The sequence below is a fragment of the Mesocricetus auratus genome, unplaced genomic scaffold (assembly GCF_017639785.1).
Source record: "Mesocricetus auratus isolate SY011 unplaced genomic scaffold, BCM_Maur_2.0 Super-Scaffold_100027, whole genome shotgun sequence".
In the NCBI taxonomy this organism is placed as follows: domain Eukaryota; kingdom Metazoa; phylum Chordata; class Mammalia; order Rodentia; family Cricetidae; genus Mesocricetus; species Mesocricetus auratus.
Window position 1 is genome coordinate 8,008,701 of NW_024429208.1, and position 24,955 is coordinate 8,033,655.

General features: G+C 50.2%; 1 protein-coding gene and 1 long non-coding RNA gene across 7 annotated transcripts in view; one reads left to right on the top strand and one right to left on the bottom strand.

Annotated features, from left to right (window-relative positions):
- LOC101829789 (heat shock transcription factor 2 binding protein) overlaps nucleotides 1-24,955 on the bottom strand; it is a 109,072-nt gene that overhangs the window by 10,126 nt on the left and 73,991 nt on the right. For 2 of the 6 annotated variants that reach the window (XM_021227494.2, XM_005070690.4), the window contains one exon: nucleotides 22,398-23,158. The exons of 3 other annotated variants lie outside the window; for them this stretch is intronic. In XM_021227494.2, coding sequence (XP_021083153.1) covers nucleotides 22,867-23,158 — 292 coding nt within the window. In that variant the 3' untranslated portion in view covers nucleotides 22,398-22,866. Of the gene's footprint in view, nucleotides 1-11,899; nucleotides 12,332-22,397; nucleotides 23,159-24,955 lie in introns of those variants that run through there. One more of the 6 variants, XM_040732078.1, reaches the window with a different exon arrangement.
- Nucleotides 9,870-17,731, top strand: LOC121134225. Its single transcript, XR_005871271.1, has 2 exons — nucleotides 9,870-10,721; nucleotides 17,505-17,731. It is a non-coding gene; the product is annotated as an uncharacterized LOC121134225 (long non-coding RNA).

The window sequence follows — 24,955 nt, forward strand, 5'->3', positions numbered from 1 at the left end:
CTGCCAGGATCTCATTGCAGCTGGAGTCACAGAAATGGAGGAGGTGGCCAAAGATGTCCTTAAAAGGGCAAGGGCCAGTCAGCCTCTAGCTCCCAGGAGGGCAGGTGGGGCCACTGGGGCTTTTGGCTTTGTCACTCTGGATGGTGTGGCAGCAGCTGCTCTGGTCCTTTTATAACTCCCAGATCTCTGAGACCCTGGAAAGCAAGAAGATAGTCCCACCCCACTGCTTCCCATGCCTGGAACTGCAGGGGGTGGTGTCTCTGTTCCTGGAACAACTTCCTAGAGGCCACCTATGCCTAACATTGATCACCAACTAGGGCTATCAGTCACCTGTCAATCACATACCTTGCTGAGGGACTGGGTCAGCTCACAGCAGGCTAGAGTGGGAGGTCATTGACCCAGCCTGCCACTGACCACCTGTCAACTAAGCAATAAGGACAGTAGTGGACTCCAAACCCCACAAGGCAGCCTGAACCTTCCCTGCCACTTTGGCACAGTCCCCCAAGGCACTTGGCTTTCCAGGGCCTCGGAACCTTTGCAGGTGCCATTCCTAGCCTGTCCCTGTGTCTGTCACAGCTCTCAATGGCAGTAGTGTATTACTGAGTGACTCACTTGCCATCTCCATCCCAACTTGACTCTGTCTGTCTTTCCTTGTCCCCTGTGTCTACATGGGTGCCTGGCACAATTAAGAATGAGAGGCGACTAGAGAAAGCCGGTCCTGCACGTTGGATAGAAGGCAGAGACCTGACACAGTTGCCCACATGGAAGTTGCCTGTGAAGTGCAGGCACTTTGTGGCCAACTGCTTTGGTCCCCATAGGTCTGCTTGGGTGGGGCTTGTTTCTGGGAGCCCTCAGCCCCACTCCCCTTCCTAAGTGACCTGTGCTTTGCATGGAGATGTCTGCTTGGCTCTCCCTCCTGGTCCAGCCTCAGAACCTGTAGCAGACAGATACCCCTTGGCCAGGCCTTGCCTTCCCAGCCTCTCCAACACTGACCACAGAGTGGCATCAGCTAGGGGACAGTGGAACCAGCAGCACCATGAGGACAAAGCTCCAGGTTGTCCGTTTAGAGGCTCTCCTGCCTGGCAAGGAACCCAGATGGGGCACACTCTTGGGTGGGGACTCAGCTTCCCATCCCTCTATACAGGGACCTCATGGGGAAACACCCAGGGATGGTCTCATCTCACAGGCTGGGATCAACGCCGAGAGGGAGACAGGAATCGATCTATCTACATACCCCATCTCCCCCCACACACGTTCTTCCTGTGTGCCAATTGATCTTCGGTAGCTGATTCTGGCTGGCAAGTCCTTGTGGGAACAGCACATCCCTTGTCTGGCCAGAGCCTGAATTCTATCTTTCCCTTTGAGGTCGGGGTTTCAGCAAACCCTGATGGCTGGCATTTTCTGGAAGGCTTAGTATCTCTCCTGGGGACCAACAGGGCCCCTCCACTCACAACCTCGGCCTCTCCCTGGGCTAGTTCAGGAAGCCGGGTCACTGTCCTGAGTGTTGAGGGAAGCAGCTCCAGGCAGCAGCTCCCAGGGGTGAGGGAGGCACAGGACTCAGATGGCCACTCTGCTCCTTCATGCTGCCGGCTCCTGTTCCACAAGGTCACACACAGCCCAGGAGAGCAGTCCAAGCTGCTCCGGGTTTACTTCTGGCATGGATCTGTGTTTCCTGAACACAGGATTCCTGGCAAAACCTCCCTAGAGAACTAAGGGCCTCCCGTCATTGTTCCTGAGCCACAGGAACACAGGCTGGAGATGAGAAAAAGGACCTTGAAAGTGGCCTAAGCCTCAGGGCAGAGCTAAAGCTCACCTTGCCACATACACTTCGGTTTTCCCAAGCACAGGCAGGGACAAGTCTTGTTTTCCTGGATCTTACTCTCTGCCATACTGGAAAGCCAGGTTCCCAGTATCCTGCCCTTGGACCCAAACTTGTGGAAAGGCAGGCTAAGAACTTGTAGACTGTGTCATCTGGGACTCCCCACAATCTACACTGGAGACCTGGTTACCCCTGTGAGCCATGTCTGAGCATTGGCAGTTCTTTCTGGAAGTTTAACCCAACCCCACACGGAGTCCCGTTCCACCCCAGAGTCAGACTCTTCTGCTCAGAGGTTCCACAGCACCAGCTAAAGGAACCAAGCCAAAAGCACAGGGTACCTCCCTTGCTACAGATTATTGTGCCTGGGTGGGTACCTTCCCAGGGACCAGTCACACCTGGTGCTGTGTGGGCAGCCAGCCCTCGAGGATCATGATGATCCCAGCCCGGTCCCCAGGGATGGAAGCAACCACAAAGTGTGCTTCCTCGCCAAGTTCATGGGGCTGTAACTCAAGCAACTCTCAGCTATCTGTCCGCTATGAGGCCATCTGGGTGTGGAGGCAAGGGTGAGTGAGAGGGTGACCGTGAAGTCCCTCTGACCCTCCCTTGCCTGCCTAAGCACTATTGACCGAGCTGTGGGTAGGGCTGAGCACCCAGCTCTGGCCCTGTGAGCTGCCCATTTCCGAGGTCAGCTGGCCTCCTGGGGTCACGCTGGCTGCCCCTTGGGTATGGAAGAAGATGCTTCGGCCTCAGAAGCAGAAGGCTGATAGTGGCTGAGCAGACTAGGGACAGGAGATAAAGACCAAGGCTGCCCCCAGATCAAGGCCTGGAAATGCAGGCCTCTGTTGGGCCTTTGTTGTTAGGGGCAGGCCGCTGCAGGAAGATGACAATCCCTCCCTTGAGAGAAGAATGGAGCCTTGAAAGAGCCTCTGAGCTGATCCCGCCTCCAGCTGCCAGCAACAAGCTGGAGTGTAGCGGTGTTTGTGCCTCCGTGGCCCCGACTATGGACAACCCCCCCCCCCCAGGGCCCTTTACTGTTGAAAGTAAGGACTGTGAGGTATGGCCTCTTCTGCACTGGCCCCAGGACACTTTCTTTTGATGTTCTCTGGCCCTGGCTCTAAGTTTGGTTGTCTGTGTTTCTGTGGAGATTTATAAGAATGTGTGATCCCATGGTGTCCATCTAAGTGCTAGAAGGGAATACCAAAAGGATTCTGGGAAGCCAAAGCTACCTCTATGGTCTGGCCTGGGACTTGCAGTAGCAAAGATTCTTGTGTGCCCAGCTCCAAGCTTTAATGCTGTGCTGGCTGGTTTTTGTCAGTGTGACACAAATTTAGCACATCTAGGAAGAGAGACCCTTGAGAAAAATGACTGCATAAGATCAGCCTATAGGTGATTCTGTGGGGATATGGTCTTGACTAATGATCGATGCAGGAGGGCCCAGGCTTCTATAAGAAAGCAGGCTGAAACAGAGTGAGGGCAGCTCACACCTTAAACCTAGCACTCAGGACGAAGAGGCAGGGGGGATTTCTGAGTATGGGGCTAGCCTGGTCTACAGAGTGAGTTCCAGGACAGCCAGGGCTACACAGAGAAACTCTGTCTCCAAAAAAGAAAAAGAGAGAAAGAGAGGAAGGAGGGAAAGAAGGAGGGAAGGGAGGGAGGGAGGGGGAGGGAGGGAAGGGAGGGAGGGAGGGGGAGGGAGGGAGGGAGGAGGAAGGGGGAGGGAGGGGGAGGGAGGGAGGGAGGAGGAAGGGGGAGGGAGGGGGAGGGAGGGAGGGAGGAGGAAGGAGGGAGGGAGGGGGAGGGAGGGAGGGGGAGGGGGAGGGAGGGAGCAGGCTGAGCAAGCCACAGAGCACAAGCCAATGCGCAGCACCCATCCATGGCCTCTGCTTCAGCTCCTGCCTTGACTCCCTCCAGAGATGGATGGTGACCTGAAGTTGTAAAGTAAACCCATTCCCCCTCTTTCTGGTCATGGTGTTTTATCACAGCAATAGAAACCGAAACTAAGACAAGGGTTGTGCGCTTTCATCTTTGGCCCTGCTAATTAACAGCTGTGCCTCAACCAAATCTGCCTGCTCTCCAAGCAAACCTGAGGGGGGTGTGCTGTTGCTCAATGGGGACAGAGTTTCAGTTTTATACAGCAAAATGCATTTGGAGGCACATGAGTGACAGCTGCCCAATAGTGTGAATTTGCACGCTTGGGGTTCCAGGAAGGCACACTGTGTTTCTCATGTGTAATCAGCTGCTCCCCAGCATGGGGGGGGGGTGAGAGTCACCTCCCTCTGCTCCAAAACTGCACTTGTTCCTGCAGATCTGGCAGGAGAAATTATAGCTACATCATTTCCCTCTTCCCTTTCCTCCCCCCAAACTGTCCTATACACCTTTCCCTGCTCACTTCCAAATCCATCGCATTTTTACATCATTATTACGTGTGTGTGTGTGTGTGTGTGTGTGTGTGTGTGTGTGTGTGTGTGTGTGTGTGTGTGGTCCTGATACATAGGCACCACCCGTTCAGCTTCAACCATGTTTGTTCCTCATATGTATGTTTCCAGGCTGTCCATTTGGTACTGGATAATCATTCGGTGTGTTCTTCCTCAGGGAAGACTATTTCTCCCAGCCTGAGCATTCCTTAGTTGCCTGCAGTCCTCTGTTCAGGGCTGAAGTGTCATGGCTTCCCCCATCCACATTAGCATGTCTTGCTGCTGTCCTTGTTCAGCTCATGTTTAAGCAGTCATATAGGTGAGAGTTGGCGGGTGCAGCTTCTGACATTCCTAGGAGACACAATCTTGGAGCAAACTGCATTCCTTTTGCTCTTACAATCTTTCTGCCCCTGTCCCACAATGGTCCCTGAAACTTAGGTAGGAGAGGTGTCATTCTATAGTGTAGGCTGGCCTGGGAATCACTATGAAGGGCAGGCAGGTTGGCTCATCGCGATCCTACTTCAGTCCCCATGACTCCTAGCTTCTTGCAGTGATTTCGATAAGCCTGCTGTCTCCATGAACAAACGCTGCCCTCCAGTAACCCTTTCCTTCTAGGCTCTGTGAGGCAAGGCCACAAAGGATACCCCACCCCCTTTACTAGTACACTGCACTTGTGGAATGTATCACTAGTGGCCTCAAGTAAGACTCTGAGGGCCCCTCTTGCCCCATGATGTCTAGAACCCAAAAGGACATTAACCTCTTGAAGGGTAGAGAGGTCTCCAGGTACTCCCTTCAAATGGAACATGTGAGCTGGGCCTTGTTATCTAGGACTATGCAGACTAGGAGGCCACTGTATGGGGACCGGGCTGGCTGGCGGGGTCAGCAGGATGCATGGCCCTGAGGACACAGGCCTGATGGCCCTGAGAGATTGGAGCTGCCTGGAGGCAGGGAGACCCAGCCTATCCTCAGACGTGAGGCCAGAAGGCCCAGAGACTTGGGAGGCATCAGTCACCCACAACAGCTCCCATGGAAGCCCCAGGCAGCAGCTGCATCAGCTCCAGGGGAAACTGACAGTCACTGTGGCAGCTGCGGCCTGGCCAGGCTCCCACCCACCCTTCAGAGCAACTCTATGCTGCAGCTTTGTAGGAAGACAATGTGTCAGCAACAGGGAGCCACCAGGAAATGGCAGCTCAGAGCACAGGTCCAGGTTCCCTGGGGCTGCTGCTCCCTACTGAAGCCCAGCCACCAGATGGGCACAGAGACAACCCTGGAGCTGCCTTACCTCTGGCCTGGAAGACTGTGTTCATCCAGCTGTAACCCTTCATCACTCTGTGCAAAGGACAGCGGGGCCTGAATCCACAGAGCACACATCTGGGGAAGATCAGTGAACTGTGTGGCCAGGGCCCAGTCCTAGTGCCTCTGGGCAGACCGGGTAGCCTCTCCCATGTCAGCTGCATCCTGCATGCTGAGTTAGGGCCCTGTGGCAGTGCTGTTCATTCACAACGCATGCTCTCCTCTAACAGACACTCCATGGTCTCCCCGCAGCTCTGGGACTCAAGTCTCCCTACTGCAAAGTTGGGATCTCCCCATTGTCCTTCTACATCCCTGTGCCATCCTGAGCACAAGGGCTTGCTGCCTGCCCTACCACCTCCCACTCGCTGAGCCATGGCAGTTTCCTTAATGAAGAGTAAATGTCACTCTTTGAGTGCAGAGTTACTGGGCAGGGCTTTGGGTGGTGCCCAGAACCTCTGTACCCACACTCGGGAGTCGCAGCCCTGGTCCAGGCGGTCCTGCGAAGCAGAAGGCACTTCCGGGCTACACCTGCACCTGTGCACTGCATTCTGTTCCTAGCCACATTTGGAATCCAGCCAACAGCCCAGAGCCTCCATCAGCATGCCACTGCTGGGGAGGGAGCCGGCTCAGGCTGGGAGCAGGAAGGGGGACATGGTTCCTTTCCATCCTGCTGAGTGACTGCGGTGGCAACTGCTCAGACTGACTCACTTCCTCCTCCACAGCCTGAGAGGCTGAGTGATCAATGCCCTGGCTCACTCTGCAGCATCGAAGCACTTACTGTTCAAATGGCTTGCCCATCTTAGGAAGACATCAAGGCCCAGACTCAGCGTGTAAGTAAAGGAGGAGGAGGGAGGGAGGGAGGCCTCTCCTCAGCCTCCCTTCTGTTCCTTCTCACCCTGTGAAAAACGCCCTGAATTCAGGGTCTCTACTCCACCCCATCCTGCGCAGGGCACATGTGCCACAAGGAAAAAGAGCTCGACTTGGGGAAGCTGAGGCAGGAGGATCACAAGTTCAAGGTATAGCTAAACTGCAGAGCGAGTTCAAAGCCAGTCTCGGAAACATAGCAAGACACTGTCCTAATACAAAATATAAAATGGGCTGAAGATATGGTGCAGTGGCAGAGCAGTGGGCTAGCATCCATGAGGCCATAGGCTCAGTCACAAAACAGAGCAGTGGGCTAGCATCCATGAGGCCATAGGCTCAGACACAAAACAAGAGGGCAGTGTGTGATGCCTGGGCAGTGCAGAGGCTCAACAGGAAAGGGTTTTCTCCTGGTACAGGCCAGCCTCAGACGCTGACATGAGAATCTGACCACAAAGTGAGGTCACACCGGCAGGAAGGGACACTACCACAGAAAGTCTCCAGGCTCCCTTGGCCTCTACGCCGGGCTCCAGTCAAGAAGACAGCTCAGAAGAGGGATCTGGGACAGGGCTGTCCAAAGGTGGACAGACACTCTACCAGGTATAAAAGGCTCTAAAAGATCCACAGAGTGAGTAAGAAACCCCAGGGTAAGAACTGTGGCATCAAAGTGAGGTGTGGATCCAGGGGGCTGTGGCCGGGCAGCAACACGCATCTGGGTCAACAGAACCAAAACTTCCCCTCCAGCCACGCAGCTCCCATCCAGGCCCCAGGTGGGTTCAGGCTGGGGATCTAGAATGTGTTGTTGGAGGTTAGGGGTCTTTGATGATCGAGGAGCCATGGTTAAGTGTGCAGCATTCGCTTTCCTTCAACCGCTTGGCAACACTGCCCATTGGCCTATGCCAAGCACCACTATAGGGCTGCAACAGGGGCAAGGAAGGTCAGATTCAGATAACGAGCAAGGACTGGGCTGGCTGGCAGAGCTGGTCAGAGCCTAGGAGAGGGAGCGGTCTGGGACTCGAGAAACAGGCTTTGTGCTCCTGTGCCTGTAGGAAGGTCCCAGGAAATCCTAAGCAATGAAATGGGGCATGATCCGATTTCCACCCTTGAAGGACCAGTTGACCTTACAGTAGAGAATGAAGGCATGGAGGGGTGAGTGCGGGAAGAGGGGCTTCACGGGAGTAAGTCATGTTGCTCTCTGCTGTGATGACAGATGCATTCACGGTGGTTGGAGAAACTGGTTACTCAGTCTCCACCACCAAAGGCACCTGCCAAGTGGTTCATGTGGGCCTCACCCAGCTTCAAATGAAAGGCCCTCAAAAATCTGCAGACACTTCCTGAGCACCCCTAGACTTTCCCGAGGAAGGAGGCAGCTCCTCACACCAGGCTTCTGCCTCTGCCGGGCTCCCTAGTTCCCAGCTGTCCTATCTACTACAGACTGAAATCTGGCACACTGGCAGAGGCCAGTGCCTCGGGTGTGTGAACCAACCCCACTCAGCATCCCGGGATGCTGGAAAAAGTCTCAGCTAGAGGGGGCTTTTTACATAGAGATGCATTTGGGAAATCTGAGGGCAGGCCCAGCACAGGAAGTGTCTATACTGAGACAACCAGGGAGGGAGAGGGAGAGACGGCAGGTTAGTGTGGTAGAAAGAGCACTAAGAGAATGTGAGGGGAGAGAAAGCAGGAGCCAGGGCTCACCAAGTCCGTGCCTACCTCAGGGCGAGGTGGAGGGTTTCGGGGGAGGTGTGTGGAAAGGAGTGGGAGTGGCGGGGTTCACTGCTGGGGCTGGCCACTTTCCATAGTCCAGCTGCAGCCACTGCTTGGAGCAGACCAGCGCCACGGGCGGTGTTACACCAGGACCTGGCATTGCTAGACAAAGCTGACATCTGGTTTGCTACAGAGGGCTCTAAACCCAGTGAGCAGGAGACAGGAAATGGCAGGCAGTGCGCTTCCAAAGGGACAACAGGCCCGGGAGTTGGCTAAAGTGGAAGGGCTCCCAGCAGTCTGGGGCTCCCAGACACTGCCACCCAACAGCTGAAGCCACAGCAAGAGCAGTGGGCACTTCCTCCCTGAGCCACTTCCAGTCAAAGGATAGCACAGGGCCACAGGGCGGGTAACCTAGGATCACTGCACCTCAATTCTGTACCTGCATAGCCCTCGCTTCAGACCACACCCCAGTGTGTGCAAAGAGCTGGCTCCTGGGGAAGGGACTCTTTCCAGTCCAGAGACTGCCTCCAGTGAATTCCAGTGTACACATGCCAATGCACACGCGGACACACACATCCTCATGTGCACACACGCACACATTTCAGGGCATGTGTATGTGACAACATACACACATGCACACATTTCAGGGCATGTGTATGTGACAACATACACACATGCACACATTTCAGAGGCTCCTGGAAGTGGCTCCTGCTTCACACCATGTCCCTCCAACCTCTCTCCAGGGTGTATGAGTGTGACTCTGGCCCCTCAGGGAGGTTTCCATCAGGCTCTCCCAGCTTCCAGCAACTCAGGGTACATTGAGCCAGTGGGTGTGAGAAAAAAAGGGGAGGAGGAGTCTGGATACAGGGGGATGAGGATCAAGTGTCTTGAGATAGCCCCAACCTGGATCAGCCTGTGATCCTGGAGCTGGAGAACAGATATGTTAAGCACAAGACAAAGGCACTCAGCCCTCTCACTTTCAGAGGACAGAGCTAGACTTCCAGAAAATTCCAACGGCAAGTTTCCTATAAAGAGTAGAAATTGGACACTGGAAATGGAGGGCTAATCTCTGGGGAGGACCCTGTTCAAGGACAGTGAGAAAGACCCTTGGTGCAATATTAGAGTATTCTGATGCCCCCATGAGACAAGATGCTGCCCTGTCCACATGACTGCTGACAGAATTGGTGACATTAAGCTAGCTATCTTGGCCCACTTTTCCTGAAACAAAGACCCCTAACCACCAGTCAGCTGGCCCCTCACATGGGGTCAGGGTCAGACACCAGTCAGCTGGCCCCTCACATGGGGTCAGGGTCAGACACCAGTCAGCTGGCCCCTCACATGGGGTCAGGGTCAGAAACTACACTCAGGTATGTACACTAAAGCAATTTTTGCCGAGAGGAGGCAACTGTGGCTTACTCGTATCCCCCTACCATGAAGCCCTGTCAAAGTGTACTGGCCCCAGCTTCCCAGAAGAAGGAGCTGGGAAGTGGGCCCAGGAAACCTTGAACTTGTGGGAGTCCTGTAACCTTGTTCCTCTCCTTGATCTGACCTGATGACCTGAGAATCTGCAACCCTTTCACAGGGTTAGTTCTCTACATCGGGTGTACAGATGGACTCCATGTATGATGGACTCCAAACTACAACCTCAGCAGAGCCTCCTGTCTTCCCACTGGTCACAAAATGTATCCTACACTATAGATGGGCTGGGGAGACGGCTTGGTGGGCAAAGCACTTACCATGCAAGTGTAAGGACTTGAGTTCAACATAAAGTTGGGCTTAGTAGCTCACCTCTAACAACCCCAGACTCCGAAGGAGGGATGGGAGGTGGGAACAAGAGTCCCCAGAACCCTGCTTCCTAGGTAGCCTGGTGTGCACAGCACAGCGGCGGAAATCCAGCAGCTCTAGGTCGCAAGCAAGGTGGGAAGACAGAGCTGATACCCTATGACACTATGAGGGTATACATCCCATTACTTCCCGGGGTGCCCTTCCCCACCAACCCCATTCTCCAAGTTCCTGACAGGACACTATGTGTCCCTCAGGATGCAAATCACACTAAACAGCACAACCTAGCTTCTAGGCCCTTTCCCTGTGACCCCCATCTCTGTACCTCACAAACCCCTAAAGTATCCTCTGATGACAAGGACTGTATTGATATGGTACAAATCCCAGCCCACTCTTTGCAAACTTGATCTCGAACTCCCAGCTTCCTCCCCAGTTACAATCAATCCTTGTATTTGCCAGGTGTTTGGGGAGACTCGCCTGAGACCAGTCCAGCACTATAGCAGCTTGGCCAGCCCACACGCTGAGCTCTTAGGAGACACTCTGACCCTCAGGTTTCTGAGTCACTCAGTGTTCAGTCAGTGACACACCTGCTCGCTGGACTGTGTTCATTCCCTCACTCTCACTCGCTGACTCACTGGTGCTTGATCCAGCCTCGGGTAGAAATTACGTAGCAAGGGCTGGATGGCCAGGAACACACACCCTGACCTGCACCAGGCAGGAATGTAACTGAACTTTCTCTCGGGCGGCCTGGCTTCTCTCAGAGCAGAGCCAGAGCTCCTGCACACCTAGGAAATCCCAGGGAAGGAGTGGACCAGGAAACCAGAGAGAAGGGGAGGCCAGCCTCAAAGGTCAGTTCTTCAGCTGTCCATGGTCGCAGAGGCTTTGTCTCCAGGGAATCTCCTGTGCCTGCACCGATATAGGCCTCCTTTGCAAAGCTGCTCTCTGGGGGGTGGGGAAGGGGCCCTCCCTCTACCCTGCCTCACTGGAGACACCCGGGAGAGGATCGAGAGAGCTGCAAGCCCACCTGGGCACAGAAGGGGCTGGAGAGGTGAACAAGAGGCAGATGCTTACAGTCCCGTGGAGAAAGCTCTGCAGTAGACAGAGTCCTTCAAGTGCTTAGGCAGAGACTGCAGAACTTTCCCAGACACTCTCCCGGTCGTACTCTCTGGGGGACTGAGGGTAGGCAACAGCTGGCAGAGGCTGCGAAACCATGGGAGCAGGTGAGCTCTCGGGTGTGTCCACATGCCAGGCACAGGGCAGCACCCCATCCATGGCTGGACAGGGAGGGAGGTGGACCACATTCCTTCACTGTGCTGGCCCTGGTTGGAATCCCACTCCTACCTCTCTTGTGCTTGTGATGCCAGGGACATGGGGATCGATTTAACAGGTACCCAAACAGTATAACTAGGGAAAAGTGGATGGACAAAAACATGACTTCCAAGGTGACGGTGGGGGGGTGGGGGAGGGGGAAGTGAGGGTGGGGGAGGGGGAGATGGGGGTGGGGGAGGGGTGGTGTGAACACTGCATTGCCTTTTCCATTCTATTGCTCTGAGAGCTGCCAGGTTCTCTTAGTATAAAACACTCTCCCACTTGGAAGGTGATCAGCCTGAGCCAACTGAAGGCACTGGTTGGCCAAGGACAAGGTTTCCTTTTGTATGAGGGGCATATACCTAGTCCCCCATTTTCAGAGTCTGTTTCAGGCATGGCGCGAGGTTGCTGAGTGTTACCCCCAAGGCCACACCTCCTATGTGCCACCCATGGCTCAGGTAATAAGAGCAGACTACATGTACCAGATGGATGCTCAAGTGAGAACATGAGAACATGCCATCATCTCAACACTAGAGGAACCTCTTGGAGGATCGCTCAGGATACTGAATCTTCTAAACTGTTTTGGGGGGCACTCGGACAGCTGTGGTACAGGAACCAGTGGCTGTGTGTGGGTGGCTGTGGGCAGAAGGCAGATCTATGGAGTGTTAGGAAGCCAGTGACTACAGACAAGACGGTAGGTCTAGAGCCTCAGGAGATGGTCTGCTTTTCTGAAAGGCATACTGTTTTCAGGCTGGTATGATGGGTAGCTCACTGAAGCCCTGAAGCAATCACGTGCAGATTTGTAAGGAGTCCAGGTAACCTCAACTTTTGTTTATTGTTCTTGGAACCCATATTCCTTAGCCCCTGGACACCCCAAAGTACACGTTGCCCACCTTTCTTGTTTCCACTGATGTGGTCACTTCACATAGCAGAAGCTGGGCATAAATGACCCAGTGTTACCTGTTCCATACAAGGCCAGAGTTCATTCCCAGCCACAAATACTTAGAAGGGAGATGGGAGTCTCCAAGCCTGCATGGCAGTTCCTGGGAAGGACACTGAACTGCTCCAGTACAAAAGCTCTTGTCTTTTCTGAGGCTACATCTCCAAAGTCCAAGGAAGGCATGGCACAGATCAGAATGTTCTTGAAGAACTAGGGAAATAATGAGATGGCATGCTAAGTAAGGGTAGGGGTTACAAATTACAGGAAAGAGAAGCCACACTGCAATCTGTAGCATGAGTTATGCAAGCCATAGTGGCTATATAGTATGCCTCCTAGGGCAGGGATTAATGCCAAAGTGGACTGCTTTGCCCAGAGTCAAGTGAGACAAACAGGAAGGCTTTTCACCTGCCTGGACCTCGGTCAGGGTTTCCTGAGACAAGACGATAGCATCAAGAGCCCAAGAGTACAGGCAGCTTTGTTCCTTGCTGGGAGTCTCCTGTGCTAATGACGTCAACAGGATAGGCAAGGTCCCTGGAGCTAACTGGTTGGCAGGTGCATGGACTTCAGACACTACTCTTACCCCAAAGCCCAGGGTTTATTTGTTTTCTTTGAGATTCTAATATAACCTGAATAAAGCTTTTCTCCTGGCAACTCCCAGACATGGGATTCTTTCTAGAACACCAGAGAAAACAAGATACAAAGGGAGGTTTTGGGCGGCAAGAAAGCCAGCAACAGAGACAGCAGAGACTGCTCGGGGCCCTGGTCAGTAAATCACTGGTAATCTGACTGGCACTTGGCTGGACTCCTGTGAGTCTGGGATTTTAGGTAGGTCCTGCAGGACATTGATAACTTGTCACCACCACAGCAGACTGATAAAATGTCTGAGCAGGTACACATACATGGTCAGCAAAAAAAAAAAAAAAAATAGTTACGCTGACAGTAAAGGCCTTATCTGCAGAATACACAGGGCTGGAGAGATGGCACTGCTGCTCTTCTAGAGGACCCGTGTTCAATTCCCAAAACCACACAGCAGTTCACAACTGTCTGTAACTCCAGTTCCAAGGGATTCAATACCCTCACACAGACAGATCTGCAGGCAAAACACCAATGTATACAAAAATAAATAAATTTTAAAAAACTATCAGGGCCCACAGACCCTTGCAGCCACAATGCCCTATGGCGCCACCAGATGCAGGAGGCATAGGCAAAGGGAGACGAGAGGAGACATTCAGTATTCCTGAACCCTGTCTAGCCCCTGGGCAAGGCAGTACCCCACACCCCAAAAGTTTGGCCTGAGGTTCCCTAGTGCCATACTGAATGATGGTTGGGCTGTAAGTAACATCACCATGGAACGATCGTGACTGTGTCACTACTCACAGCTCAGGTATGGAGGGCAGACTTTAAGCACCAAATGAATGCTCAGTGGCCCAGTTCTCACTCAAGACCACAAGAGCAAGTCATATGCTCCACTCTGGGCTTCTCTCTCAGGGAAAAGCTCTGAAGATATTGATTCTTCTAAACTGTTATTCTTTTTTAATGTCTTCTTTGAGAATGTCACATATGTATACAATGTATCTATATCATTATACAATATATTTATATCATTATCATTCCCACTCTTATATTCCCCTCCAATTCCTCCTGGATTCCTCCAACACATACCCTCACAGATACATATCCCTCCCTTTTTTAAATGACCCATTGAATCCTTATCAGTCCTGCCCATATGTGCATGGCTGTGGGACTATCACCAGAGTATGAGCATCCTACTGGTGGCCACACACCCCCAAAGGATGCCTCTCCTTCTGCTATAATGGTCTCTCTTCTGTGTGTTTCTCCTCTAATGGAGGAAAACTTTGTGGGCTTGAATAGATGTAACAGGGTAACCTGGCTAGATACAGCATGTTTAACATGTATGACACATCACTCACTCAATGTGCATACATGCACATGGAAGCGTACACACACATGAAACCAGGTAAGCACACAAATATGCACACGTCCACACAGAGACAGACACATACAGAAAGAATTTCGGGTGTGATGTGACATCACACACAGATACTTAAGAATACACATACACACACACAAAGATAGGCATGGAGACACATGCAACATCTTGAGTGGCTTTGCTGATTTGTCAACGATAGCACAGAGTCCTGAACTGTGTGCACATGTGATTCAGGCAAAAAAGAAAAAAGGCCTGTTTGGAGTCAAGGTTAGAGACTGTAGGGAGATCTAACAAGGGTCAGAAGATGGGTGGGGCAGCTTAGCAGTCACAGAGACCTTGAAAGCAGAACGTGACCCCAGAAAGACCTCTTTTCTTCTTCCTTGGTTCCCAGGGAGCCAGGGCCCTGATGAGTGAAGCTGGACTAGGTAGTGAGGGCAGCCCCAGGAGGGTGCAGGGAGGGTGGGAAGGCGTGAGCCAGCCTGGGCATGGGTGACTACTCTCTCTTCTTTTCTTCTTCTTCTTCTTCTTCTTCTTCTTCTTCTTCTTCTTCTTCTTCTTCTTCTTCTTCTTCTTCTTCTTCTTCTTCTTCTTCTTCCTCTTCCTCTTCCTCCTCCTCCTCCTCCTCCTCCTCCTCCTTCTTCTTCTTCTTCTTCTTCTTCTTCTTCTTCTTCTTCTTCTTCTTCTTCTTCTTCTTCTTCTTCTTCTTCTTCTCCTCCTCCTCCTCCTCCTCCTCTTCTTCTTCTTCTTCTTCTCCTCCTCCTCCTCCTCCTCCTCTTCTTCTTCTTCTTCTCCTTCTCCTTCTTCTTCTTCTTCTCCTCCTCCTCCTCCTCCTCCTCCTCCTCCTCCTCCTCTTCTTCTTCTTCTTCTTCTTCTTCTTCTTCTTCTCCTCCTCCTCCTCCTCCTCCTCTTCTTCTTCTTCTTCTTCTTCTTCTTCTTCTTCTTCTTCTTCTTCTTCTTCTTCTTCTTCTTCTTCTTCTTCTTCTTCTTCTTCTTCTTCTTCTTCTTCTTCTTCTTCTTCTTCTTCTTCTTCTTCTTCTTCTTCTTCGACAGGGTTTCTCTGTATCATTTTTGAAGACAGGGTTTCTCTACTCTCTCTTCTTTTCTTTCTTCTTCTTCTTCTTAGACAGGGTTTCTCTACTCTCTCCTCCTCCTCCTCCTCCTCCTCCTCCTCCTCCTTCTTCTTCTTCTTCAGGTTTTCTCTGTATCATTTTTGAAGCCTGTCCTGGAACTCACTCTGTAGACCAGGCTGGTCTCAAACTCACAGAGATCTGCCTGCCTCTGCCTCCTGAGTGCTGGGATTAAAGGCGTGTGCCACCAACGCCCAGCTTGTGGCTCTTCTTTCCAAGGTGAGTCACAGGCACATGACAGGGCTCTCCAAGGAGCAGGCCTCACAAGTAAAGGTCATGTGTTCCTGAGCAGCTTTGAAGGTGCCTTTTGCAGACCCTGAAGGCTTCTGGGAGAGCCAGGAAAAAAGTCTCTACTCTTGGGAGTGGGGAGTCTGCTCTATGTGCAAGGATGTTCATTCCCTCTCTCGAGCCCTAGAAGGCAGGTCACTGATGCATCAAAAGAGCAAATGTCCTGAGCACAGTGCATTGTGTGAAGAGGTTGCTCTGTGCCCTGACAACAGTCTTAACCAAACAGCGGCTATGCTGCTTCCGGGGTGTGTGCCCCATCTGCTCGGTTATCTCTCCTGGCCCAGCCGTCCCTTCATCTAGCAGCATCTGGTTGTAAAACAAAAAGGAAAGAAAGCTCGGAAGCACAGTAGTCACAGAGTTCTCCTCTGCCCCTCAGGTGAAGTCTTATCACCGGGGCTGGGTTTACCATGCAGGCAGAGCAGCAACTCCAAGGGAAAAAAAGCTGTTATCTCCAGGCCTGACAAACCTGTTGCTGGCTTCTGGCTTAGGTCAGGGTGCGCTGTGTTGGGGGAGAGGGGGCTAGATTTGTCCTGATCCAGGCCATGATTTAAAATAAAATATGAAATTGCAAACAAATACTGAAAAAAGAGACATATTCGGCTATTCCAGGAAGGGTAAAACAGGATGCAGTCATCGGTGAGCGAGCAGGTGAGTGGGAATAAATATTAATTTCACAAGATGATCTAACAATCTGGGTTTAGTCTGAGTAAGTCCGTGTGGAGATCTCTCCATTCTTCTGAGCTGGCACCACATCAGGCAGCCCCAGGAGCCTTGTACAGGTCAGCACACGCCTAAGTGCTAGTCTAAGCATGGAGCAGAAAGCTAAAGCTTGTGGAGCTCACTGCCCGGTGCTTACTTCCCTTCTCTCATGCTGATGGCCTGTGGGAGGAACAACGCAAGTATGCTGGCCAGAGCCGGGGATGAGGGTCTCAACTCCTAACCACCAGAACCACAGACAGCATTCTGGAGTTCATGGGGGTCCAGATGTGGACACTGGCCCAGGAAGGGGCAGATGACATCAGTTGTGGCCTTGGGCCAACACAGACAAGTGCAGATATACACTAAAGTGCTGCCACTAGGGCTCTGTTGTCCCCTTGAGTAGAATGTGGCTGGCAATTCCATCTCATAGTGTGGCGCTGAGCAGTAAGCTGAAATAAAGTATGTACAGAGCTTCTGGGCTACCAGCAACAGGGAAAGCTTCAATGTCACCAAAATGGTGACACCATTAACTGCACTGCACTGTGCTCCAGAGTCAGCCAATGTGCGTCTTAAGTCCAGAGCAAAAGGGCTCTGGCCAAAGGGCTAGTGTTCCTGGGATCCCACACACTACCAGAAACTGGGCACAGTCTATAATGTAAAAAAGAGCAGACCATCATGAGGCGCTCCCGGGAGATATGATGGCCAGTGTGACTAGAGGGGCAGGCCTGAGATGTTTTCCTTAGGGGCGAGCAGGAAGAGGGGAAACAGTCCCCCCACTATGGCAGGAACATGCTGCCTCTGTGTTGGCCCATGCTATATGTTACGTGTGTGTGCTTAGTAACATGGCAAAAGCAGTACCCAGTAGGAGCCCACAGAGCGGGCCTTGGGTATAGTCTGCAGGGAGGACAGGAAGAGAAATGTCCTGCAAACAATGCATTAAGCACTGAAGACAAACACATGGTATGAGAGGAGCCCACGTGATACTCGGCTGCATAGGAGCACATGGCCCTTACTTGTGAGGCCTGCTCCTTGGAAAGAAGAGTTACCCATGCCCAGGCTGGCTCACGCCTTCCCACCCTCCCTGCACCCTCCTGGGGCTGCCCTCACTACCTAGTCCAGCTTTACTCATCAGAACCCTGGCTCCCTGGAAACCAAGGAGGAAGAGGCCTTTATCCTGGGGAGGTGTTTGTAGACATCATAGCTCAGTGCTGGTCTGGACATCATGGTCTCTGATCATGTATGAAGTAGGAAAGGACATCATGATCAAAGACAGATACTGTGCCAATTTGATGCTCAAAACATAACCCTCTTTTTACAGCTAAATGCAAATCCAAGGTCTACCCTGCCTCACCTCCAACACCCAGCTATCACACAACGCGCATCACAAAGACTCCCACAGCAGCACTGAAGCTCGCCCTACCTGTGGGCCCTGGAGGAATATTTTCTGGCCTTTTGTCTCTTCCTGTTGCCTGGAATGTTCTTGGACACTCACAGAAATATTCTGCGTAAAGATGGAGCTATAAAAATGCCTTCGATTTAAAACCACATTAGACTATGTGAGTGAGTGAGCATCACTTTCCCAACAGCCAGTCACTGTGCCGGGCGTGTCCTAGGAACTTTAGACTCACCTTTGTGGAGAACAAGAGGCGAGTCAGGGAACCCTCTGGGCATAACCCTTATAACAAGGGCTACTCATGAAGCCAACTTAAAAAACAGGAAGCAAAATATACATCAACTTCTAAGTTCTGAAAATCACATCTGTGATGTCATGTTAAAATGACAATCATAAAACTGAACAAATGGTATTGGAAAAACTGGATATGCACAAACACAGACCTTTGCCTATGCTATGTGTAAAAATGCATGAGCCGGAGTGGTGGCAGGATCCTCGGCTACTCGAGAGGTTGAGACAGGAGAACTGCTCAAGTTCAGGAGCTCCAAGCAATACTAGGCAATAAAATGAGACCTGTCATCTCAAAAAAAAAAAATCAAAGTGGATGAAAGATCTAAACCAAAGAGATAAAACCATAACAGTCAAATGAAAACAAAGGAAGGCTGCCTTCATAAGAACAGACTTGGTGATTTCTTTCTCTTTTTTTTTTTTTTTTTTTTTTTTTTTTTGGTTTTTCGAGACAGGGTTTCTCTGTATTGCTTTGGAGGCTGTCCTGGAACTTGCTCAGTAGACCAGGCTGGTCTCGAACTCACAGAGATCCACCTGCCTCTGCCTTCCTGAGTGCTGGGATTAAAGGTGTGCACCACCAACGCCCGTCCAGACTTGGTGATTTCTTAGTTATAACACTGAAAGTAAAATAAGGAAAGAAAACATAAGCTGGGTGTGATGAAAATGAGCAACTCCTCTATGTCAGAGGACACCATAAACAATGAAGACACCCAAGAAGTGACAGTAAGCACTTGCAATCCTGAGTCTGATAAGAAATCCTGAACACATGAAAACTTCTGCAGTCCTGCAACAAAAGCAACAGCCCAACTCAAAACTCCCAACAGACTTCTCTCCACAGCAGCCACACCAGTGGCCACTAGAGGCAGCACTCACCATCACGGATGAAAACAGCTACTATCATCAGTGGTCTATCAGTAAGACACATAGGGCAAGTGTTGACAAGGAGAGGATTGATGAGGGCTGCCTGCGTTGCTGCCGGTGAGAATAGAGATTGTGTGTAGCTGCTCTGTGGGCAACAGTTTGCCAACTCATCCACAAGTTAAACATGGACTGGGAAGATGGCTCAGGGGATTAAAAATTAGCCATGAAAATATGAGGACCAGAACCTGGATCCTTAGAACCCATATAAAAGCCAGGTTGGGGGTGGCAGTTACCCGTAATCCTTATTACTCAGCAAAAAATCCTTACTACTCAGGGGATCTCCAGGGCAAACTGGCCAGCTGGACTAGCTGGAATCAGCAAACTCCAGGTTTGGGGATTATATATATATATACCCACCTCAATATATATGGTAGAGACCAAGGGAAACATCTAACATCAACTTTAGGCCTCCAAACTCACACATGCACACATGCATGTAACCACACATACACACGCATGTGCAACCACATACACATGTGCAAGCAAAAACCGTTAAACATAGTGTTACCACATGGCCTAGCAATTTAATATATGCAAAAACAATCAAGAGCAGAGACTCAAGCAGACCTCTGTATATACATGTTCTTGGCAGATTTATTCACTAGTAGCTAAAATGGGGAGTGAACCCAAGTATTCAACAGCAAATAGAGATATACACTGTGGTCATATAAACATGGCTGAACAGCCATTAAAATAGTGAGGCTCTGGCACGTGTTAAACACACAAGAACCCTGACATTATACAGAGAAAATAAGCCAGAACAAGTGGGACAAATGTTTCAGCTAAATCCATAGACACAACAGAACAGGAATACCAAGGGCTGAGAGAGAGAGGCCTGCAGAGTGGGGAGTTATTTACAGGGTCATAGAAACAGAGAGTGGTGATGGATATACTATTGAATCCTATGTTTAATATATAAGACTTTACGTTAAATTTATTTTGTGACTTTGAAGACTTCTTTTAAAAACCTCAAAGGCAGTTTTTATTGTGTAGCACACTCTAACTTCTTGTCCTAAATCCCCACGTAAATCTGGATGTGAACATGTTTGGAGCAGAGACAGCCGAGTCTCAGAGATGGGACAGTTGCAACATTTGCAGGGCGGGGTTGGCCATACAAATTATTTCCTGTCCCCTGCCCCCGTCCCCCAGCTTGAACTGGGAAAGTATCCAAGCATCTTACAGTGGATACCCACCACTTCAGAGCTCACACACACTGTCCTGGTGGGATGCAGAGTCTGATATTGCATCCTATGCTACCCTAGCATCTTTACGTGGGATTACCCACGGGTCAGATAAGTCCTTCTGGGACACTCTAAGCAGCTAAGCCATGGGAAAATATAAAGCAAATGTCAGCGTCATGACTTCTTAGAAAATCAGAAGTCTTCAAAGATACTTGCCAGCCCTTTCTGTTTAGTGTAATGCCACAGCGACACACACAGCAGGCCTAGACGAACAGGTGTAGCAGGTACTCTACAAACTTTTTCACATTGCTCTTTGGCCATGGCCGACTTGCAACCTTTTTGGGGTTTCCTTCTGGCCACAGACTTGTCACTTTATGCTTTAACTTCTGGTACATGGGTTGCACATCTCCATCACTAGAACTCTTACATAACAGACCTATGCCAGTCACATCCTATGAAGAGAAGAAACAGATCTCCAAAGCCATCCCCAGAGACATCACATGGCTCTGTGTATTACTCAGGATCAGCTTTCAGACCTGACAGAGCAGATTCTAAGGCTAGTGCTGATGACAGAGCCAGAGAGACTCGGGGGGTTGGAGTTGGTATAACCTGGCTCTTATTCTGCCATGGTTCCCACCTTCTCATAGAAGCTGATAAGAGCTCCTTAACTCTACAAACACAGGAAGCTTCTTCAGAAGTTAAAAGTATATGCATTTATTGCTTTCCAGCACTACCTCTGGTTTTTAAAGTCACTAGGGTTCAGTCCCTGCAAGGTATATGCTTTTATGCATATTTTTATTTTTTAGTTGAGTGGGTTTTCTTCAAGTTGCTAGGTACAGAAAAAAAGTTGAGGAAGCCATGCTCTCTTACACCGGCCTGGGCCCTTTGGTACTCCCTCTGGTACTCACAGAGGAAACCTGTGCATAGCAAATCTAGAAGAATCTGCCTGGGAACACTCGCCTAGAACATACCTCAGAACAGAAGGAATGATCAAGTCCTTACCCTCATGACCATCTAGTAACTGCCAAACCACATGGTATTCTAGGGCTGGAAGTTTCTTCTTATCTACATACATCTAGGCCTTTTTTGGTACGATATTAAATGAGTGCCAAGCAGAAAGAAGGTAATGGCATTCTGAAGTGTGTATTCATTCAGAACTGGACCTACAGAGCCACCAAGCACAGATGGGCGTACATCTGCCTCATGAATCTTAAGCTGCTTTAAACTCTGCTGAGTTTGTGCTCCACAACAGGCTGCCTTGTGAGAACCAAGCAGCCATGCCTTTTAGTTCTTCATTCAAGATAAAGTACACATCCTCTTAAAGGACAATGAAGTCACTCTACAACACCACACACAGGAAAATGGCTCAGCCTGTGTGCTGAGGCTGCCACTGCATGGGAACTCTGAGATTTACTTTAATTACAGGACAGCCAAGCTCACTATCCTGCAGTAACTTGCCCTGCCTTAAGAGAAGCAACTCAAAGAAAGAATGGCGTATGCTGCCCTAGATGAGATTCTCTTGAACATTTCACTATCTGTGACAGGGGCAACATGTTTTGTTCTGCCCTCTGATAGTGTGATGGCTGCACAGAGACACACGCACATCATACCACCCCCACACCACACACACACACACACACACACATCACCCCACACACCACACACACATCATACCACCCCCGCCCCCACACACCACACACACACACATCACCCCACACACCACACACACATCACCCCACACACATACCACCACACCACACACACTCACACACACACCACCACATACACACATACACCACACACACTACCCACACACCACCACACACATCACACACACCCCACACCACACATGCACACCCCACACCACACATACCCCATACCACACACACTACCCACACCACACATACTACCCACACCACACATACTACCCACACCACACACACTACCCATATATACACACACCACACACACCACACCACACACCACAGGCATACACCCACACACCACCACACACACCACACACACAATCACACACCACAGGCATACACCCACACACCACCACACACACCACACACACCACACACACAATCACACACCATAGGCATACACCCATACACCACCACACACACAATCACACACCACCACCACATACCACCCACACATACACCACACACACTACCCACACACACATCACACACACGTACACCATACACCACACGCTCACCACCACACACACATACACACACCACAGGAGTGCAAAGGCAGATGGAGGGCTTAATGGAATTTACGCTCGTATCTCTTATCTTGAGGCCATTTTCCCATACTTACTTTAAGTTCACAAAAGGTAAGAACAAAGTAAGGAAAGTGTGTTTTTCTACACAAATGACATAGTTAATGTACAAAGGACACCAACTTCCTAACTCCAAGATTGTATTTCACAACTTTATTCAAAAATAAAAAGAAGCACCAAAACAGGGATCAAATGCCCAATGTCATGTGAAATAACAAGCTCACCAAAAGGTTACAAAGGTAAGCCTGTGTAGTGGGGGTTATAGCTTCTTGAGAAAGAGAATGGGTTAATCATAGAAATGCTTCTGGGAAAGACTGATTCCATGGTAGATGGTGATCTAAACGCCCATCCTTAGAGTGATCCTATTGATGTGGGCAGCCTCTAGGACAGCAAGAAGCTACTCTGAGAGAACTCTGGAATAGTTTACAGGTGTTCACTGAGACCTTCCTGGAGAATACAACCTTTTTTGGTCATTGCTCTGACAAGATTAACATACCCTAACAAGTATGGCCTCCCAGGATGGAAATGCAGGATGCTTATCATAACATCACATCCATCTGTAGTTTGTCAAGGCCTACAATCTCTAACACATGACATACAGTGACATCTAGTTGTGAACACTAAGGTAAAGGGCCTGGGGAGGGGAAGGGGCACTGGCATTTTCACCAAGCCCCTGGTGGTCAAGCACACTTAAACACTGCAGTCCAGGGCACGGAGGTCTTCCAGGAGCTCCTGAGCTGCAGTCTGCAGGTGGGAGTTGCGGCTCTTGGACATGGCCAGGATGCGCTCCAGGGGTAAGGAGCTCCGGAGCTCCCGGGCCGCCTTGGAAAAGACCTCTGGTTCTAGAACCACAGACTGGATGAGCCGCAAGGCATGAAGGCACACTTCTGCATCTGGATCTGGGGAGAGGAGATGCTCCTGGTTAAAATCAAAGCCTCTTCAGGAAGCCACCCCTGAAGGGGTCTTTCTCAAAGACAGGTCTGACAGCTGAGAAAGCTGTGGACCAGTCCAGAAACAGAAAGCCTAGCTTGCTACGTTCATGACTGAATACAATCACCATGTTTAATAAACAACCATCTTCAAATGTCATGATTATATAATTTAAAACACTAAGCTAAAGCATAGAGGGATGGCTCAGCAGTTAAGAAGAGCATTTGCTTTTTCAGAGGACCCGGGGTTCAATTCCCAGAACCCACATGGTGATTCACAACATCCATAACTCCAGTTCCAAGGAATCCAATACCTTCCTCTGACCTCCATGGATACCAGGGACATATGTGGTACACATACAGACAGACAAACACTCATACACATAGAGTAAGTCTTAAAACCCACTAAACTAGAAATCCCAAGGCTTCTAAGGGGTTTGATGTGTCCCCTGAGGTTCCCATGTGGAAGATTTGGTTGTTACTCTGGGGTGTTCTTAGGAGGTGGTGACAACTTTAGGGAGCAACACTTAATGGGAAGAATTTAGGTCACAAGAAACATGCTTTCTAAGAGGGTACTGAGACCCTAGCCCCTTTGTTTGTCACTTTGTTTCTGAGCTGCTGTGTAAACAGACATATCCTGCTGTCACAGCCTAAAGCAGCAAGGCCAACTGAACAAAGACTAGAGCATCTCAAACCAAGAGCCAAAAGATACCTTTTTTCTTTTAAGACACTAATCACATTTCACAGAGCTGCCTAACATGGGCTTCCTGTGTTATTTGCTAGACTGCCTACTTCTACAACTGTCTTCAGAGGTACTGCCTCTCATGTTCACTCCAAGTGCGGCAAAGCCCTCAGCAACAACACAGAGTCTACTCAGGGCCTTTGAGATGGACAACATCACAGTGTCTTTGTTACTATTCTATTGCTGGGAAGAGACACCATGACAAAGACTATTTACAAAATAAAGCATTTCTCTGGGAACTTGCTTACATTTTTCCAGGATCGTCATGACAGGAAGCTTGGCAATGCAGGCAGGCATGGCGCTGTAGCAAAAGCTGAGAGCTCACATCTTATTTGCAAGAAGGAGGCAGAGCCTGGCGTGGGCTTTAGAAGCCTCAAAAAACCACCAATGACAGGCCTCCTCCAATAATGTCACACCTCCTAAGCCTTCCCAGACCTCCATCTGGGAACCAAATGAGCCTGGGGGGGGCATTCTCATTCAAACCACCACACATAGGCTACAAGATCAACAATGTATTCCATTACTTTCCAACTGAATTCCCCACAGGAGTAAGAGAACCTGGAAGCCCTGCTTATGTTATAACAGCCGCTGAAAAATAAACCAAATTAATAGCCTAAGTCAAAGCTATAATCTTAAAACATGATAAACTCTGAACGTTGATGTGGGATGTCCTTCTGTATGCTGCAAATATGTGTTGCTTTTATTGGCTGATAAAGCTGCTTTGGCCTATGACAGGACAGAATATAGCCAGGCTGGAAATCCAAGCAGGGATACAGGGAGAAAGAATGTGGAGTCAGAGGAGATGCCTCAGCCATGTGGCAATACAGAGATTAATATAAATGAGTTAATTTAAGGTATAAGAGCTAGTTAGCAATAAGCCTGAGCCATTGGCCAAACAATTATCATTAATATTAAGCCTCTGAGTGCTTATTTTATAAGCAGGACACAGAAAAGCTTCCAGCTACAGATGGTTTCTCTCTGGTGGATACCCTGTGGGCTGAGGCCTGTATCAGGAGTCATGCTTA